Source organism: Clinocottus analis, unplaced genomic scaffold (genome assembly GCF_023055335.1).
Source record: "Clinocottus analis isolate CAN_PGR_092001 unplaced genomic scaffold, fCliAna1.0.p SCAF_18, whole genome shotgun sequence".
In the NCBI taxonomy this organism is placed as follows: domain Eukaryota; kingdom Metazoa; phylum Chordata; class Actinopteri; order Perciformes; family Cottidae; genus Clinocottus; species Clinocottus analis.
This window is the reverse complement of record NW_027175909.1, coordinates 15,798,869-15,818,868: the sequence shown is the minus strand read 5'-3', so window position 1 is coordinate 15,818,868 and position 20,000 is coordinate 15,798,869. Positions and strand designations below refer to the sequence as shown.

General features: G+C 49.7%; 1 protein-coding gene across 3 annotated transcripts in view; it reads right to left on the bottom strand.

The window, feature by feature from the left end:
- Positions 1–683: 683 nt before the first annotated feature.
- Positions 684–20,000, bottom strand: part of rreb1a (ras responsive element binding protein 1a) — a 36,218-nt gene continuing 16,901 nt past the window's right edge. The window contains exons 2-20 of one of the 3 annotated variants that reach the window (XM_068581298.1): positions 19,831–19,925; positions 16,111–16,203; positions 15,759–15,975; positions 15,521–15,590; positions 14,593–14,682; positions 13,713–13,876; positions 10,816–10,954; positions 10,588–10,733; positions 8,575–8,764; positions 8,148–8,489; positions 6,978–7,443; positions 5,105–6,869; positions 4,598–4,773; positions 4,218–4,397; positions 3,876–4,034; positions 3,579–3,743; positions 3,241–3,353; positions 2,311–3,043; positions 684–1,532 (exon numbers count right to left, since the gene is read on the bottom strand). In XM_068581298.1, the coding sequence (XP_068437399.1) occupies positions 958–1,532; positions 2,311–3,043; positions 3,241–3,353; positions 3,579–3,743; positions 3,876–4,034; positions 4,218–4,397; positions 4,598–4,773; positions 5,105–6,869; positions 6,978–7,443; positions 8,148–8,489; positions 8,575–8,764; positions 10,588–10,733; positions 10,816–10,954; positions 13,713–13,876; positions 14,593–14,682; positions 15,521–15,590; positions 15,759–15,975; positions 16,111–16,198 (5,778 nt within the window). In that variant the 5' untranslated portion in view covers positions 16,199–16,203; positions 19,831–19,925 and the 3' untranslated portion in view covers positions 684–957. Of the gene's footprint in view, positions 1,533–2,310; positions 3,044–3,240; positions 3,354–3,578; positions 3,744–3,875; positions 4,035–4,217; positions 4,398–4,597; positions 4,774–5,104; positions 6,870–6,977; positions 7,444–8,147; positions 8,490–8,574; positions 8,765–10,214; positions 10,366–10,587; positions 10,734–10,815; positions 10,955–13,712; positions 13,877–14,592; positions 14,683–15,520; positions 15,591–15,758; positions 15,976–16,110; positions 16,204–17,968; positions 18,140–19,830; positions 19,926–20,000 lie in introns of those variants that run through there. The other 2 variants (XM_068581299.1, XM_068581300.1) reach the window with 2 other exon arrangements.

Sequence of the window (20,000 nt, the reverse complement as noted above, 5' to 3'; positions counted from 1 at the left end):
AATGAGACAGGTGGGAGACACACACACGCATACACACGCACACACACGCACACACACAAATTGATTTGTTCAGTTAAAAAGAAGAAAAAATAATCCACAAAACAAAAGAATTCCCCTCCCGACACCTAAATATCACCGATAATCGCACACAATCCTGCTCGTAGCATCACGAGCGTCACGCTCACCTCTCTGTACAAACATGGAATCAAACTGAGAATGATCACGAGAAATTATTCAAACACACAAAACCAACTCGCGGGACGAGGGGATCAATAACTGATCAACACCGTCGGGCCCCTGCTCCTCTTCTCGAGAGAGTTTTTTTGCGACTTCGACAAGTTCGTGAATGTTGTTGTGTGTCTTCGTGGCGGGGCGGCGGCGGCGGGGGGGGGGCGGGGCGCATTTCCAGTTACAAAACGCTTCCTTTGGAAACGGCCACCGGGTGGAAGTCGTCACGCTGCTGGTGGAACTGGTTTTCCACCAGTTTGATTTTTATGCAAAAATAAACAAAAAAAAAACAACGAAAAGAAGGTCCGGTGGGTTCTTTCAAGGAAAACAAAAACAAAAAGAGGCCCCGCCCCCTTCCTCCCTCCGCAGTTGATCATCAATTCTCAAATCTAGAAATAATAATAAATCATAACTTTATTCTTTTTTTTTCTTTCCATTTTTTATTATTGCTGAAATATAGATTCCCCCGCACAAAAAAAAAGAAAAATAATAATAATAATAATAATAATGCAAATCATCATGTCATCATAAAAAGCTATAAAAATTAGATCCATCCTCCGTAATAAAGCGGATAAAGATTTAGCAAAGAAGTCGGACTAGTAGTAAGGCACTTCAAGAAAACAAGGTTTTCCTCATCAAAAAATAGTTTTTCCGGGCTGATTCATATTTTTGTTGCATCATCATCATCATCATCAATGGTCGTATGGCACTGTGGTGGCGAGGCGGCGCTCAGTCTGCCCCCACCAGAGGGGGCGCCACAGGGGGCTTGTCCTGGATCTCCAGCAGCCCCTGGACCGGGGCCTCCGCCGGGGGCGACTCCTTTGGGGGCGAGGAGGAAGAGGGAGCGGGGGATGAAGAGGGGGAGGGGTCTTTGGAGGCGCTTGATTCGGGCGCCGACGTCAGGTGGGCGTGGCCAGTAGTCGTCTTTGTGTCAGTAGCTTGTCGGCTGGGAGTCGAGTCTCCTGACGGAGCCGTCGGGGGTTCGGTTTGTTTTTCGGGGGGTTTTTCTTCCTCCAACGTGTCCGCTGCCTCCTCTTTCACCTCGTCCTCTTCCTCTTTCACCTCGTCCTCTTTCACCCCCTCCTCCTCCTCCTCTTCCTCCTCCGGCTCCTTGGCGCCGCACTCGCTCTCGTTATCTGACGGCGGGCAGGTGGAGGGCGGCGTGGGCGCGTACGAGTCCCCGTCCTCGCTGGCGTCGGCCCCGTCGGCCCCGCGGGGCTTCAGGTGGATCCGCTGGTGGCGCACCAGGCTGTGCTTCAGGGTGAACGTCCGCTCGCAGGTCTGGCACTTGTAGGGCCGCTCGCCTGTTGGGAGACACACAAACACACAAACACGTTGTTACAACATTTCAATAAACCTAAAGGTCGACACTAATGAAGAGCAACAAGAGAAAATACAAAATGATATTTGTAAATAAATGAATACAATGAAAGTTAAACCATGAGCTGCAGACTGTGATTTTTAACTTGTAAACCGGTCTAACTTTTGCTTTTTTATCAACAACCATGACTCTGAACACCAAAAAACAAAGTAATCACGAGAGAGATGAGACTCTTGTGAACCCAGACTCGTCCTCTAAATGTGTGTGTGGTGCAGGAATGAGGGCGTGACTTTAGTTCACAAAGTGCTCCTGTTGCTTCATGGTGAACACTGAGGTCAGTTAACATGGAGTCGATGCAGCAGCTGCTGGACTTCATGTTGCTTTCAGGCGCGCTGGCTAAAAACTGTGCTAGCTGTCATAAAAAGCACAATTAGGCGAATGAACTCCAGACTTTTGTCAACGTTTTAAACTTAAAATCATGTCTCTACGTTAAAGTATGGCGAGTCACTACGGGCACAAAGATGAGGGGTTTTGTTGCTCCCTCATCACTAAACCTCATTCAAGTCAACGGGACAATCTCTCGCAGTTTTTCGCGTTTTTCAGCAAAACGACCCGTCGTATCTCTTAGAAAAGTCGTGGCCATCGATTCCCCATCAGGCCACACGTGTTCTTGCATTTCGACGCATGTGCTGGCAACGCCGCGGCAGCAGATAATCGCCAAAGTTTAGTGGGACTCTGGTGACGAGTATTGAGCTGCATACCTGTGTGGGACCTCATGTGGCGGGTCAGGTCCTGCAGGGACCAGAACCTCTTCCCACAGACGTTGCAGATCTTCTTCCTCTTGTCCAGGCGCCGGCCCGACGCCTCTCCTCCCTCTGAGCTCTTTGGTTCCGACGCCTCCTCGTCGCTCCTCTCCTCCTCTTCCTCCTTCTTCTCCTCCTCTTCCTCCTCCTCCTCTTCCGACTCCCCGCTCTCCCCTCCTTCGCTCTCCCCTCCTCTCACTCCGACCGCTCCTTCCGCCTCCATCTCGTCTTCCTCTTCCTCCTCTTCCTCCTTTGTCTGTTTGGCTGTGTTGCTCTTCTTCTCCTCCTCTTCCTTCTCCTCCTCCTCCTCCTCCTTCGCCTCCTCCTCCTCCTCCTCCTCCTGCGGCGCCGGCGCCTCCTCGGAGAGGTGCGCCCTCTCGTGGCGAGCGAGCGTGGTGGCGTAGCGGAAGCTCTTCTTGCAGACTCGACACACGTGTTTGTAGTCCGGCTGCTTGGCCGCCACGCTGCCGGCTCCACTCTCTTTGTCCTGGCTCTCTGCTGCCCCCGGTGGAGCGGAGGAGGTGGAGGAGCAGGAGGAGGAGCAGGAGGAGGAAGATGAAGCCGGCTGGGAGGGCTGCTCCTCCTGAGCGGAGCCCGAGGACGCCGAGAGCTTGAAGTCGATCAGCTTTTTACCGAAGTTCAGGTCCAGACTTTTGTTGCTGTGACAGTCGTCATCGTCTCCGCTGTCCAGCTGTAGAAGAAGAAGAAGAAGAAGAAGAAGAAGAAGAAGAAGAAGAAGAAGAAGAAGAGGCATTAAATCAGCTGGAGGAGAAGAAGAAGGGCTGTGTGACTCTAAATGAACGTCATGCTGCATTGAAGAAGACTTGAAACCAGAGATTGAGACATTGGCTCGTGGTCACGAGGTTTCCTGAGGGAACCAGGCGTTACCTTGCTGCTCGCTGGGGGCCGTCTCCTCGGTGCTGCTCGGCTCTCCGGCGCCCCCTGCTGCTCCGCCTGCTCGCTGGCGTCTGAATCCTGCTGATCTGCACCGGGACTGCAACCTGTTGGTATGGACACCCAACCTCTCGTTAGTCATAATTACGCCTTCATAAGATCGTCTACAGCAGAAATGCAATTTAAAAAACACCTAAAAAACATATTTTAGCTTCACAACAGCAAAAAAATCCCTTGAATCTGCAGATTATTTTCTTGACAAACTGATTAAATGTCAAATATTCTGATGAACTTTTAATCATCCGACTCGTCTTCTTGTCTGATGGACTAACCGCGGCTGTGTTTGTGGGCGGGGCTCGACTGGGCGGAGTCCGCCTCCTGTTGGTCCGAGGGGGCGGGGCTCTCCGAGGTGGGGGCGGAGCCAGAGTCGGTGGAGGTGTTGGCGCTGCTGAGGTCTTGTGCTTCTGGGGCCATCTGCTCCGTCTCTGACTGACTCTCTGTAGGACGCAGCGTAATCAATATATATATATATATATATATATATATATATATACACACACACACACACACACACATACATACATACATATATGTAACATAACATGTTATATAACATGAATATTAGTGACCTGCGCTCTCGTGCGAGCCCTCGTCTCCGTCCTTCTTGCCGAGGCCGTTGCGCCGCAGCGTGCGGTGCGTCACGCCGTGTTTGCGCAGCAGGTGGCGCTCACAGTTCGATTTAGTGGAAAAGAAAGCGTCGCACTTTGGACACGGAAACGGCTTCTGACCTGAGGGGGGAGAGAGAGAGAGAGAGAGAGAGAGAGAGAGAGAGAGAGAGAGAGAGAGAGAGAGAGAGAGAGAGAGAGAGAGAGAGAGAGTAAGTAAGTGTGTGTGTGTCATCGTGTGTGTGTACCTGTGTGTGTCAGCATGGTGTGTGTGTACCTGTGTGTGTCAGCATGGTGTGTGTGTACCTGTGTGTGTCAGCATGTGTCTCTGCAGCGAGCTGGCCCAGGGGAACACTCGTGGGCAGAAGGGGCAGGTCATCTTCTGCACGGAGTTGGAGTAGGCGTTCTTCTTCCCTTTGGACTGCGGCCCCACCTTCACCTCCTCCCTGGCTCCGCCCTCTTTCTCCTCGCCCGCCCGGTCTGCGTCTGAGCACGGAGAGAGAGAGACAGTTGGGTTTAGGCCCCGCCCCCACGGAGTGAGTCATGTGGAGTGCTGCGCTCACACCAAAAGCATTGTGAATATTCACGACGCTTATCACACACACACTTTCTCACACACACACACACACACACACACACACACACACACACACACACACACACACACACACACACACATCTCTCACCTCTCTTTGCCAGCTCGGCGCCGGTCTGCAGGTAGGTGCTGAACTTGTTGGCGTCCGTGGTGGCGAGCATCTTCTCCACGCTGGCGAACTCGCCGCTGGACTCCAGGTCGATGCCGCCGCCCACGATGGCTCTCTCCTTCGCCGCCAGAGCGGCGAGCTTCTTCCTGGACCGCTTCCTGTCAGACAAACGACAAAAAACAAAACGTTTGAGTTCACTTCCCTTTGGCGCCACCCGGTGGCGGAACCGGGAAACGCAGGACCCGAACAGGAAGTGAGAAAACTTTATTTTCCTCTCAGTTTCTCTTTGTTTCCTTATTGACATTTATTTATTCAACCAATGGACCAATAATAAGTTTAAACTGAAAACAACATGAATAAATACATTCAACATAATCTTCATTTTTTAAATCTATATTATAGATTTTAAATGACTGGTTTTGTCTGATTAACAAGGAAAACAAGACGCATTGATTCCTTCATTACAGATTAAAGGATGAAGCCACAGACCTGGAGGATCCTTCAGGCGTCTCCTCGCCATGCAGCTCCGCGGCGCTCGAGGGTCCCAGGGCGGCGGCGGCGGCGGCGGCGGCGGTGGCGGCGTTGCCGGCCGGCGAGGAAGCGAGAGGTTTGACCTCCGGGCCGACCTCCCTCTCCCTTTTCAGCAGGTCCGGCGCCGCCGAGACGGAGTGGATGATCTGAGCGATGGAGGCCAGAGGAGGCAGCTCCTTGAGAGCGGCGGCGGCGCTGGCGGCCGCGGTGGTGGCGGTGGGCGGTGCCGAGGCCGGTTTGGGGAGCAGCGGCTTGAGGCGCTGGCCTCGCGGGGGGAGGGAGGCCGGCGGGGGGGTGGAGCCAGGGGGCAGCTGGTAGCAGCCCAGCTGGGGGTGGGCGTGCAGCGGAGGCAGGCCGCTCGCCGCCTTCTCCTCCTGGGACGGCACGAGCTGCGGCTCCGCGACGCCGCCGCCGCCACTCGGCTCCGCCTTGATCTGTCGCCGCGGCCGCTTGCTGGTGACGGACAGGTCGATGGGCTGGTCCGGGGCGGAGCCGTCGAAGCTCGGGGAGACGCTCTCCAGTTTGACCCCTGGAGAGCCGGCCCGGCTGCCGCCGCCGATGCTGCTGCCGCCGCCGACAACGGCGACATTCCCGCCGCCGCCGCGGCCCTTGGCGGAGAAGTCCAGCGGCTGGTCCAGCCCGGCCGAGTAAACGGTGTTGGCCAGCTCCTCCACCTTCACGGAGCGGAGCTGACCGATCCCGTTGGCCGTCAGCTGACTCGCCGGAGCCGCTCGGCCGGCGGCCGGCGGCACGCCGACAGGGAGGAGCGTGGCGATGTGCTCCTCGATCTCCCGCTCCTGCACCTCGGGGTGCTGCTTCAGCAGGTGGTGGATGCAGTTGCGTTTGGCCAGGAAAGCGGCGCCGCAGCGCCGGCACTCGAACGGCTTCCTCTGGCAGCCGTTGTGCGTGCGCAGGTGGATCTGCAGCGCCCGGTAGGTCTTCAGGTCCTCGCCGCAGAACCGGCACGTGGTCTCGGCGCCGGCGCAGCTGGTCTCCGTGTCCTGCGTGGCGGTGGTCGTGGTGGTGGTGGTGATGGACGTGGCGAGGTTGGCGCTGGAGGTGACGTACTTGATGTTCCTCTCGATCTCCTTCCTCGAGTTCTTGGCGTGCTTCTTCCTGAGGTGGCGCTCGCAGTTGGCCTTCACGGTGAACGGGTAGTGGCAGACGCGGCAGACGTAGGGCCGCTCGCCGCTGTGCGTCCGCAGGTGTCGGATCAGCGTGGCCTTGTCCGGCGCCACGTAGTCGCAGATGTTGCACTGGTGCGGGAGGATGCCGAGGTGGAAGCGCATGTGGGCTTGCAGGACGCCGGAGAACGCGAACACCTGGTCGCAGAACCGGCACGGGAACGCGCCTTTGGCCGAGCCGGCGGTGCTCCCGCCTTTGGTTCCCGGCTTCCTACCGCTGAGCCCCGCCTCCTCGTGCGCCGCCGTGGCGGTGGCGGCCGGCGGCGAGTCGGACAGCGGCGTGTGAGCGTCGCTCGTGCACTCGCCGTCCAGCTGCCCTCCGTTCCCGGCCGAGGAGGACGAGGAGGAGGACGAGGAAGAGGAGGAGGGCGTTTTGAAGAGCGTCGGCGTGGGAGGCGGCAGGCTGGGGCTGATGCAGCCCAGCGAGGCCTGCTGGGAGCTCTGCAGCGGGGGCGGAGTCGTGGCCGTGAGGCTGGAGCGAGGCGTGATGGGAGGTTTGGGCTTCAGCGAAGGCATCGCCTTCTGACCCGGGACCAGACCTGCAGGAGGAAGGACCGAGAGTTCTCTTACAGAAAACCGACGGATAACCGATCGATCGAATGATTGACAGCTCCCAGCAGAAGGCGTGGGGGCGGGACAACACCCACCTTGACCTCCGGCGAACCCCGGAGCCTTGGCCAGCGGCGGGAGGCCCAGTCCCATCTGCGTCGGCGCCGCGCTCGCCACTCTGAGCATCTGCTGGATGTCGGCCAGCTCCATGAGCCCGGCTCCCCCGGCCTCCCCGGGTTTGACCCCGGCGCTGGCCGTGGCGGCGCCGCCGCCGTCGGGGTGCAGCAGGAAGCCGGCCTGGAAGGGCTGCAGGGACAGCAGGCTCATGGCGTCCCTCTGGGAGAGGCCCTGCAGGGCGGTGCCCGAGGCCTCCAGCAGCGGGATGCTGAGGGCCGCCAGGCCGCCCACGCCGAGCCCCAGACCCAAAGCCAGCCCCAGGCCCCCGGACAGGTAGGCCGAGGCCGGCTCCTGGGGCAGGCTGGAGGACGGCGGCTCCACGTGGATGACCTTGATGCTGTCCAGGTGCGCCTGGTGGATCTCGTCGTCTGTGGGTCCGGACTTCACCTGAGGAACAGACACAGCGTGTTAAGAGGTCGTCTCCAGAACCCTCAATAGAGACTCAATAGAGACTCAATAGAGCAGCAGCAAGCCTCACTGCATCTTAATAATCATAGTGCCACTAAACTTTGGCGAGTATCTGCTCCCGCGGCGTTGCCAGCACATACATGAAAATACATCAAAACCTGCGTCCTGATGGAGAATCGATGGCTACGACTTTTCTAAAAGATCCGACCGCCTGTTTCCCTGAAAAACGCAAAAAACTGCGAGAGATTGTCCCATTGACTTGAATGAGGTTTAGTCGTGAAGAGAGCAACAAAAACCCTCATCTTTGTTCCCGTAGTGACTCAACATACTTTAACGTAGAGACATGATTTAAAGTTTAAAACGTTGACAAAAGTTTGGAGTTCATTTGCCTAATCGGGCATTTTATGACAGCTAGCACAGTTTCCACGTCATCATTGTTCAAGTTTAGGAACATTTTGGGAGTTTACAATGGGTGTGTATGGCGCAGGATGTTCAGAGTGAGAGGCGGCGACACAAACGTATCCTGTCTTTACTCCCTCAATGTTCACTCTTCATCCACCACTGCTGGGTACAAACGTAAGAGATGTTGTGCCCGTGGTGCACACGCGTGGTGGAGTCCAACAGACGCGAGCCTGAAGGCAACATGGAGTCCAGCAGCTGCTCCACTGACTCCATGTTCTTACCTTGGAAACGTGCCGGAGGCCCAGAGCTTCCAGGAAGCCGTCCTGCTCCGGAGACACGACTTCTTTCTCAACATCCGGACCGCCGACGCCGTTTTCTGCTCCTCCGTCCTGGTGCTGCTCCTCCTCGTCCTCCCCCTCCTCCTCGTCTTCATCCCCCTCCTCCTCCATCTCCATGTCCTCCATCTCCTCCATCATCTCCTGAGCCTCCGTCAGCTTGTCGGGGTGGGCGGTGCTCTTGTGGAGCTCCAGGGCCGAGCGCAGCGGGAACGCCCGGTCGCAGCAGTCGCACACGAAGCGGTGGAACTTACTGACGCAGCGCCGCAGGTTCGTCTCGCACCACACCTGAAGGTCGAGAAAGGACTTAGTACGACCTTGAGAATCTTAACGAAAGAGAGAGACGGAGGGAGAGAGAGAGAGAGAGGTGTACCTGAGCGATGTGGGAGAACTTCTTGCAGGAGAAGTCGATGAAGGCCAGGTCGTTGAAGCCCGTGGGGATGGAGGGGTTGCTCTGGATGAAGGGCCGCCCACTGGGGTCCTGGGGGAGGAGCTTGTGGACGGCGGCGTTGTGACGCAACAGGCCCCGGTGGGTCCGGAAGGACAGGCAGCAGAGGTCACACCTGAGGACACAACAGAGGTCACACCAGGACGCTAACAGACCCCAGAACTGCTTTACGTTGTCTCCTCTCCTCTTCTTGTTACCTTTAGTCTTCTTGTCTCCTCTCCTCTCTTATTTCCTATCATATATTTGTCTCCTATATTCTCTTGTGTCCTATCCTATTCTTGTCTCCTTCTCTCATTTCCTATTCTGGTCTCCATTCCTCTCTTGTTTTCTTTCGTCTTCTTGTCTCCTCTCCTCTCTTGTGTCCTCTCCTGTCTCCCCTCCTTGTCTCCTTACTGTACTCATGTGTTATATATATCGTATTTTTATTGCCTGCAACATAATTCTGTAACTCAGAAGATGAATTGTTTGATGCGTCCCTGAATGCATCGTGGTGACATCATCGCTTCTTCTGTTTGAGGTTCAGACAGTTTAAACTAACGAGGGTCCTCACACGTGTGTACGTGTGTGTGTGTGTGTGTGTGTGTGTGTGTGTGTGTGTGTGTGTGTGTGTTGACCCTGGTGTCGGTGCTGGTCCTGCTCTTGTTAATCGCTGAGAGGACAGCTGCTCAGTGTCTGCCACAGTCACACACTCTTATCACATCCTGCGCGTGTGTGTGTGTGTGTATGTGTGTGTGCGCGTGTGTGCGTGTGTAATCCCCTCGGACATGAGGAGAGGATTTTTTTTTTTGCGGAGGACACACACACACACACACACCATATGTGGACCAGCAGTTGTGGAACTCCCTCCTCCTCTTCACACTCTGGTGTGTGCGTGTGTGTGTGTGTTCATGAGTGTGTGTTTTTGAGCATCACACAGGAGTGTGACAGTGCAGACTGATCCAGAGAATTACTCTCCGGGTGTGTGTGTGTTGTGTGTGTATACTATGTGTGTGTATCTTTAATTCTCTTCCTCGTTGTGAATCCACTTCCTGGTTTGATGACAAAGTGTTTGACCAATCAGAGACGAGCCTGAACGCTTGTGTACTTTCACAAAGTACTACCTTCCTCCAGGAGTACCAGATACTACCAGGAGTACCATGTTCCCAGAACTTCATCTGGTCTGTCAGAACACGACGGGTTCTTCAGGAGGTTCCTTCAGTCTCAAAGGAGCCAACTCTCCTCCTCCATCCTCCTCTCTCTCCATCCCTCAGATCCTCTTACAGACCGATTAGAGGCTTTACAGCTAAACGTCTTCTTCCTAACGAGCTCCTCTCCTGCTGCTCTGTGTGTGTGTGTGTGTGTGTGTGTGTGTGTGTGTGTGTGTGTGTGTGTGTGTGTGTGTGTGTGTGTGTGTATAAGTGTGTGTGTGTACACCTCAGCGCACTGTCGGGGTGTGTGTCCATGTGTGTGTACTCCTCAGTGCGGTGTCGGGGTGTGTGTCCATGTGTGTGTACCTCAGTACAGTCTCGGGTGGTGTGTCCATGTGTGTGTACTCCTCAGTGCGGTGTCGGGGAGTGTGTGTGTACCTCAGTGCGGTGTCGGGGTGTGTGTCCATGTGTGTGTGTACCTCAGTGCGGTATCGGGGTGTGTGTCCATGTGTGTGTGTGTACCTCAGTGCGGTGTCGGGGTGTGTGTCCATGTGTGTGTGTACCTCAGTGCGGTGTCGGGGTGTGTGTCCATGTGTGTGTGTACCTCAGTGCGGTATCGGGGTGTGTGTCCATGTGTGTGTGTGTACCTCAGTGCGGTGTCGGGGTGTGTGTCCATGTGTGTGTGTACCTCAGTGCGGTGTCGGGGTGTGTGTCCATGTGTGTGTGTACCTCAGTGCGGTGTCGGGGTGTGTGTCCATGTGTGTGTGTACCTCAGTGCGGTGTCGGGGTGTGTGTCCATGTGTGTGTGTACCTCAGTGCGGTGTCGGGGTGTGTGTCCATGTGTGTGTCCAGCTCCAGTCTGGAGCAGCAGGTCTTGAAGCAGATCGGACAGGACAGCAGCTCCTCCTCGCCTCCTCGAACCGCCGCCGACTCCTCCACCGTGGCCTCCTCCACCACCTCCACACACACACACACACGTTAGCATCAGGTTAGCATCACGCTAGCATCCTGTCGGTTCACAGGTTGGATGCTGGACTACCTTCTTGCTGGGAGGCTCCTCCCCTTCCTCCTCTGGACTCGGCCTCCTCTTGACGGACGGGCGGCGGCGCTTGTTGGGGGAGGGGGGGCTGAGGGGGAGGAGCCCGCTGGCCGGGTCCTTCTCATGGATCTTCATGTGTCTGAGGGGGAGGAGTCAGGTTTATAAGTACCAGTAATAACACACACACACACACACACACACACACACACACACACACACACACACACACACACACACACACACACACACACACACACACACACTTATACACACACACTTTATATATGTGTGTGTGTGTGTGTGTGTGTGTGTGTGTGAGTGTGTATAAGTGTGTAAGTAAAGGTCGTCCGTGGGGCGATAGGGAGTCAATTTACAAAAACTAAAGAGGACGACGAGAGAGAGGAAAAGAGCAACAGACATAAGGAGAGGAAACAAGGAGATGAGAAGAGAGAAAGGGAAGGAGATGAGAAGAGAGAAGGAAGTCAGGAAAGGAGATTGACGTTGAGAGAGTGAAGATGAGAAAGGAAAGGAGATGAGGAGAGAAGAGAGAGGATGGCAAAAGGAACAAAAGGAGGGAGGACAGGAATCAAGGGGATTAAACAAGGAGAGAAAAGGAAGTGAAAGGAAACAGGGGAGGAGATGAGTTAGGAAGAAAGAAAAGGGAAAGAAGTAATGAAACACAGAAAGGAGAGTAAACAAGGAGGGAGGAGAGGGCGTGAGGAAACAGGAAGAGGAGAAGAAAAGTGAGAGGAAACAAGGAACTGACATAAAGAGAGGAGAGAAAAAGGACAGATATAGAAGGTGGGATTGATGTTATCTATTATTAGGACCCAACAGGCAGCAGGCTGGACGGCCATAAGAGGTCCTGCAGAGTCAGCAGATCTGAGACCAGCTGACAGGAAGTTGGCCATCAACCAATCAGGGCAGGAGAGGGGGAGGAGGAGGCGGGACAACGAGAGACAGAGAGCAAAGTCTTCTGGGCCAAACTGTACTGTGACCCCTGAACCGACCAATCAGAAAGCAGGAAACACGGCGAGTCAGCAGACATGCAAACCTGCTGTGTGTGTGTGTGTGTGTGTGTGTGTGTGTGTGTGTGTGTGTGTGTGTGTGTGTGTGTGTGTGTGTGTGTCGATTGAGTCGCCAACAGCTGCTCAACTCAACTTATCAGTACACACACACACACACACACACACACACACACACACACACACACACACACACACACACACACACACACACACGGTAGTATTTAAAATACTACCATTCTTACTGTTGTATTTGTCCGGATCGCGTAGATAAAAGTTCTAAATACACTTTAATCTCAATTTGTAGTATTTGTACCAACCCTGCAGCTGCAGCAGTAGTATTACTATCAGTACAAGTAGTAGTAGTTGTTGTAGTAGTAGTAAAAGTACAACAGTAGCGTGCAGTCATCGTAGTAAAAGTACAACAGTAGTAGTAAAGTACAACAGTAGTAGTAGTAATAGTGTGCAGTCATCGTAGTATAAGTACAACAGTAGTAGTAGTGTGCAGTCATCGTAGTGAAAGTACAACAGTAGTAGTAGTAGTAGTGTGCAGTCATCGTAGTATAAGTACAACAGTAGTAGTAGTAGTGTGCAGTCATCGTAGTGAAAGTACAACAGTAGTAGTAGTAGTAGTGTGCAGTCATCGTAGTATAAGTACAACAGTAGTAGTAGTAGTGTGCAGTCATCGTAGTGAAAGTACAACAGTAGTAGTAGTAGTGTGCAGTCATCGTAGTATAAATACGACAGTACTAGTAGCAGTATGCAGTCATCGTAGTATAAGTACAACAGTAGTAGTGGTAGTAGTATGCAGTCATCGTAGTATAAGTACAACAGTAGTAGTAGTAGTATGCAGTCGTCGTAGTAAAAGTACCAGTGTGTTCCTGGCTGCCTGCAGTACCGCCTCCTCACCACCCCACCTTGTGGCGCTGTTGAGCCGCCTCTCTTCCCTCCCTGCTCTGATCAAACCCCTCAGACAGCCAATCGCGGCTCGGCACAGCGCTGCCAGCCCATAATAGGCTAATGTGATGCCTCGCCATGGCAACCGGGCCCAACGGCCTCACAACAGAGCCGGAGGCCGAGAGGACTCATGTGATGCTCTCTGCAGCTCCTGCTGCTGCACGGAGCATACTTAAATACATACATATGAATATAAAGATGAGAGAGCAATCATCTAAACAACAGAGTGACCTAAATATTAATAAAATATGTATTATTATTGTCTTTTACACTGAAAGTAATTAGCCGCTATTTTAACTATATTCGCGCAAAATCACATTTATTTTATATATATATATATATATATATATATATATATATATATATATATATATATATATATATATATATATATATTATAGGGAATTGTGTATTTGTGTTTTAATATTAAAAAAGGAGCTGCACTTTTAAATTATGAACAAATAAATCATTAATTTTTGTTTCATTTTTAATGTAAAATGAATTTAAAATGTTTTCTCTGAGTTCATAAAGCACACACGCGCGCGCGCGCACACACACACACACACACACACACACACACACACACACACACACACACACACACACACACACACACACACACACACACACACACACACACACACACAGGGACCGTTTAGGCTGAACTTTACAGATAAACAACTGGGCGTTGTGCTTTATGCGTGTGTGAGTATGTCTGTGTGTGTGTGTGTGTGTGTGATGGGGATGAATGATTTAAAGTCATCTTCCCACTTCCTGTGTAAACTCCCACCACGCGCACACACACACACACACACACACGACCAGTCTGTGCTCCCATCATGGTAGACTACGGATCGGGTTAAATGCCAACTTCCTTTACCCCGAGGTCACGCGTGTGTGCGTGTGTGTGTGTACCGGTGCATGTTGCCGTTGGTGGTGAAGGTCTGTCCACAGACGTTACACTTGTAGGGTCTCTCCCCGCTGTGGACCAGCATGTGTCGGTCCAGCGACGAGGCCGAGCTCAGACATTTCCCACAGATGCTGCAGGAGTGGTCGGTCGCTCCGGCGTCAGCGTTGTGCTGCAGAGAGGAGAGTATGTCAACACTGAGACTACTACTAGTACTGCTAGTACTGCTTCTACTACTACTGCTACTAATGCTGCTACTACTAACAGCTAACAGCTAAGTAACAGCTAAAGTTAACAGTTAAAAAACAGCTAACAATTAACAGTTAATAACAGAGCTAACAGCTAAACAGGGAACAGCTAACATTAACAGCTAAACAACTGAGCTAACGTTAACAGCTAAATAATATCAGAGCTAACAACTAAACAACAGAGCTAACATTAACAGCTAAATACTTGAGCTAACATCTAATGTTAACAGCTAAAAAACAGAGCTAACAACTAATAATAACAGATAAATAAGAGAGCTAACCGCTACTGTTAACAGCTAAATAACAGAGCTAACAGCTAATGTTACTAGATAAATAATAGAGCTAAGTAGATTTGTGTAGTACACACAGTCTAAACGTGTTTTAAACTGAGAGGACGTAGCGCTACTAGAAGTAAAGTAGTGATATATGTGCTAACAACAGCAGCATTAATAATAGTAGTTTCAGAAGTAGTAGCAAGTGAAGCATTTTTAATGTTTATTTCAGCAGTAAAGGTCTGTTTATCCTTCACGGGTGATTAAGTGTAGTAGTTCATTACTCATTACTCTTAACATCTCTGTAGACGCAGTACTGTAGTAGTAGTAGTAGTAGTAGTAGTAGTAGTAGTAGTGTGAGTATTTACCTGTCTGATGTGCATGGTGAGCTGGTGTTGTGTTTGACAATCCTTGTCACACAGCGGACAGATAAAAGCGGAGCTCTCGTCTTTGGTGTCCTGGTAAAAGAAAAAGTACACACGAGGGACAGAGACAGGAAGTAAGACAAAGTTAAGGGACGGACGGAGACAGGAAGTAAACAGAGTTAAGGGACGGACGGAGACAGGAAGTAAGATGGACATTTTAGTTTTGGTGTTTTAATGGAATTTGACAATAAACAGCTTCAGTTTGACTTGCAGACCTGAGAGACTCATTAAGACACACATACGTGCTCACACACACACACACTCACACACTGCCAGGGAAGCAGCACTTCCCTTTTTCCTGTTTCAACCACAGGAAGTGATGATGCATTGTGGAATGCTGCAGTGCATGATGGGAGATGAGAGAGGAGGAATTAGGCAATGAAGAAGAGAGAGAGAGAGAGAGAGAGAGAGAGAGAGAGAGAGAGAGAGAGAGAGAGAGAGAGAGAGAGAGAGAGAGAGAGAAAACTAAGGGAGGAAACTAGGAAAATAAACAAGGAGAGGAGAAAGAGAAATGAGACAAGGACAGGAGAGAAAACAAAGGGGCAGACGAGGAAAGGAGAGATGGATAGGGAACAAGGAAACAAGTAGTGAAAAAGAGAAACAAGAGGAGAAAGAAAAAAAGAAAAGGAGAGGAGATGGAACAAAGAGAAGAGACAAGTAGAAAGGAAAAAAGGAGAGGAGATGGAACGAGGAGAGGAGACAAGAAGAGAGGAAACAAGGAGAGGAGGCAAGAAGAGAGGAGAGTGAAAAGTCTTGTGTGTCGGTTTGTTTGGAATTAGGAATCAAAGAAAAAGAACAGAAAAGTGTGTGTGTGTGTGTGTGTGTGTGTGTGTGTGTGTGTGTGTGTGTGTGTGTGTGTGTGTGTGTGTACCTGGTTGCGGCGTGCGTTGCGGCTGGGCGGTGCTCTCATGGCCGCCGTGAGCGACTTGGTGGGCGACGGGCTTTGGAGTCAGAGAAGAAGAAAGTGTCAACAGTGCTCACACGCGCGTGGTCGCAGTAAGACGGCGGCCATGTTTTCTTGCGTCACAGTAAGACGGCGGCCATGTTTTCTCGGGTCGCAGTAAGACGGCGGCCATGTTTGTTTTCTTGGGACTAAACCAGCGCCTCACCTCGGCGACGGCCCGGCGGACGAGTTGGCCGAGGGGACTCCGCTCTCTCCGTCTGCGTCTCCTCCACCATTGATGGTCCCCGCCGCCGACATCACCGCTGACATCATGGCGTTGATGGAGGACAGGTCTCCTCCTCCGTCTGCTCCCATGACTCCTCCTCCTCGGTCTCCGTTCTGTAGCTTCTCTCCTCCGCTCGCCTCCATGACGCCGTTTATCGCTGCAGCGCAGAAACGTTGAGACTTTTAGCCATCGTACTTTCTCTCGCTAAGATACGTCAAATTCTGATTGAGGTTGCTATTGTGTGTACCTTTGGGGTTATTGGGTGTACCTTTGAGGTTGTTATTGTGCGTACCTTTGAGGTTATTGTGCGTTTTCTCCTCCGTTAGCGGCGACGCCTCCTCGTTGATCGCCGCTCGTTGCTCCTCGGTGCCGTTCTCCATGACCGCTAAAATAGGAACACAACACCAGATCTCATTTAGAAATGTACAACTTTTAACTTTTTCGGGCACAGAAGCAAACACAAAGCTTTCAGAAGGACAGTTGAAACATTTTAATCATCATCAGTGGCGACCAGGGACTTCGGCCTGCACGCAAGTCACATGGTATCGAGTTGTGTTCTGAGCCGGACTAAAGAAGTCCTCAACTCGCCCTCTACCGAGTGCATTTGTGTGCTCGTTAAACGGGCAGTTTTTCCAATGGAGGCTGGTGTGTGAAAGTTGAAGGCTACTTTAGAATAGCACAGGAGCTCACTTTAATGTGCCGGCTTGTGTGTAGCGGGAGGATCTGCTCGCACTATTTTTAAAAGACCTTTTAAAAAATGTTTAGTGTATTTATATATTTCATGGTTATTTAGAAGAAGAAGAAGAAGAAGAAGAAGAAGAAGAAGAAGAAGAAGAAGAAGAAGAAGAAGAAGAAGAAGAAGAAGAAGAAGAACTGTAATGACTGTTTCCTGTTTGGCAGCCCCCACAGGAAGACGCTCTCCAGAGCAGCCACTTCCTCCTCCAGCTCAGGGAGAGGGTGTGTGTGTGTGTGTGTGTGTGCGTGCGTGCGTGCGTGTGTGTGTGTGTGTGTAACCTCAAAAGGAGGAAGAGGAGCCTCTACAACGATGAGAACCGTTGAAATAAAAGCTGGAAGACGAGAACAAATCTCAAGAAGAAGAAGTTATTGTTCATAATATTATGAAGTACATCTGTGTACTGAGTACTGCGAGAGTAGTAGTATATTATCTGACTGTTAGGATATAAATATTAAAATAAATAACCATGTGTAACTAAAGAAGACAGCAACAGTTTTACTGACTATTTGATTCGTTTAGTTTCATTATGACAGTTATGATGATAATTATATAAATAATAATACATTACTTTATTATTATCAACTTCATATAATTATTCTGCATTTATTGACACTATTAATAATCAACACCATTGTGACATTTTAGAATCAGGATTTTATTTTTTTATTTAGGGAATAAAACAAGATGAAGATGAAGAGGAAGAGGAGAGAAGAGAAAGAGAAGAGGAGCTCTGGAGTGACTGACGACAACTGGCCGTGTGAGTGTGTGTCTGTGAAAGTGTGTGTGTGTGTGTGTGTGTGCACCTGCCACGGCCATGTTACAGTTTGTCATGTAAGAACAGTGATACAAGGAGAGGTCAGTGGAAACACACACACACACACACACACACACACACACAGACACACGAACTGCCATCACGGCACTTTTTTTCAGCTTGCAGAAACGAACAGCAACAGACGGCTTCAAGAAGAGGAGGAGGAAGAAGAGGAAGAGGAGGAGGAGGAAGAGGAGGAGGAGAGAATGGGGGGATTAAGTGTCTGAAGGATGGAGGGAGAAGGCAAGGAAATAAAAGATGGATAGGAGGGAAGATGGTGGACAAGAAAGAAGTGTAAGAGTTGAAGGAAGGAAGGAAGGAAGGAAGGAAGGAAAAGCAGTTCATCCTCTGGAGAATATGAATGTTTTATTTACTAGTTTTTAATACTTGTAATACTTTATAGTACACAAGTATTTCACAAAAATTTCTCCTTGGAGATTAATAAAGTACTTTTCATTCAAGTACTTTTCGTATTAAAGAAACTTTCATAGATTAAACTTTGTGTCCACGTTGTGACTTTAGGAGTTAAAGTTTAATATTTTAAAGTTTACAACTATTCAACCAAAAGACTATTTATTAAATATCAAATATTTCACTCACCAACAAGAAGATTAAAGTCGTCGTCCGGTCGATTTAAACCTTAAAGTCTTAAACTTAAACTTTAAAGTCTTAAACTTTAAAGTCATGAACTTTAAAGTCTTAAACTTAAACTTTAAACTCTTAAACTTTAAAGTCATTAACTTTAATGTCTTAAACTTTAAAGTCTTAAACTTTAAAGTCTTAAACTTAAAGGGTTAAAAGGAAGCATCAGTGTGGTTGCCATGGTTACATGATACCCGGGCTCTTGAGGCGGTAGTTATGCTAACTGACGTCTGGATTATAATAATAATAATAACAATAATTAGTAGTAGTAGTAGTAGTAGTAGTAGTAGCAGTAGTAATATTATACAAGGAGAGGATGAGGAAGAGGAGGAAGAAGAAGAGAAGTAAAGTTTAAATGTTGCCTTTGTTTTTTTGCCCATAAATACATTAAATATTACATTCACTCACACACACACACACACACACACACACACACACACACACACACACACACACACACACACACACACACACAGTGTCTCTACTGTACAGCATACCAGAGCCTGGAGGAGGGGGAGGGGTTTGTCTCGGCCAATCACAGAGCAACCTGAGTGTGGAAAATGTCTGCCGGCTCTCGGCCAATCAGAGCGCAGACCTCTCTGATGACCTCATCTCTCTGTGAACCTTCTGCTGCTCTGAGGCTTTATTTATTATTTTAAAGATATAAACCCTTCAATTAATTATATCCTGAATATATTATTTATAATATTCTAACTTTGTTGATACACTCGTTCATTTAACATTCTTCTCATTTAAAAAACAATGAGTTGAGCATTTATTAATAATGATAATAATTCATAAAAATTTGCTCTCTTTAATTGTTTAAATCCTGAACTTCTTTTCTTACTGAAAACAAACTTTATTCAATTTAAACTCACAAACGCTTTAAAAACAACAACAATCCTTCAAACTCAAAGAAACTAGTTTTTAAGTTTTCTTATAAACATTTGGTGTGAAATGTTTTACACGTCTGGAACATTATAATATTATATTACATTAATGTTATATTTCATTTATATTATAATATAATACATGAACAACTTTGAGAAATATTTAGGAGGAAACTAAAGCAAATGGAGAAAAGAGAGAAGAAGAGCAGAAGAAAAGAGAGGAGGATAAAATAAGAGTAAAAGAAGAGAAGAGAAGAGAGGAGGATAAAATGAGAAAAGAAAAGAAGAGAAGAGGATAAACCCCTCTGGAGTCACAAAGCTGAGAGACAAACGTTAAACTTGAACTAATAAACACAAACAACTTGAACATTAACGGCCGTAAACAGGAAGTCAGCTGACCAGAGGTCACATGACAGGAAGCAGAGGCTGAAGCAGCGTTTACAGGTGAGTGATGGAGTCAGCTCAAAGTACTAATACCAGAGTGTACAAGTACTCTGTACAAGTAAAAGTACTAATACCACAGCATAAAATACTTTGACCACATTTTACTGTAACAAACTGTTTTACTTCCATATACTCCATCATCAGAGTATTAATACTCCATCAGAGTATTAATACTCCATCATGTACAATACGTTTACTGTTGACCTAATATTATATTATTGTACAGTGAATTTAGTACCTTGAATAAAGTACTTGAGTACATGTACTTGTACACAAGAAGTACACTCCACCTGAAAGAGGCTCCAGAATGGAAGAGGAGGGTGAGGAAGAGGAGGAGTGAGGAAGAAGAGGGCGCGATGCGTGTGAAGCGAGGGATGAAAAGACAAGAAGGAGAGATGGACATGAAGGAGCGATGGTGAGGGAGCGCTCGATACGCTCGCCAGCGGGAGGGGCGGGGGGGGATGAGGGGGAGGAGCTTATATTTACCCGTCCTGTTCGCTCGCTAAGCAACTTGGTGGCGTGACGCGGGAGGAAGGGGGCGGGGCTTGTTGTTGTGTGTGTGTCTGCGACCACTGCTCACACTGCAGGGGGGAGAGCACAGAGAGACAGTCAGTAACACACACACACACACACACACACACACACACACACACACA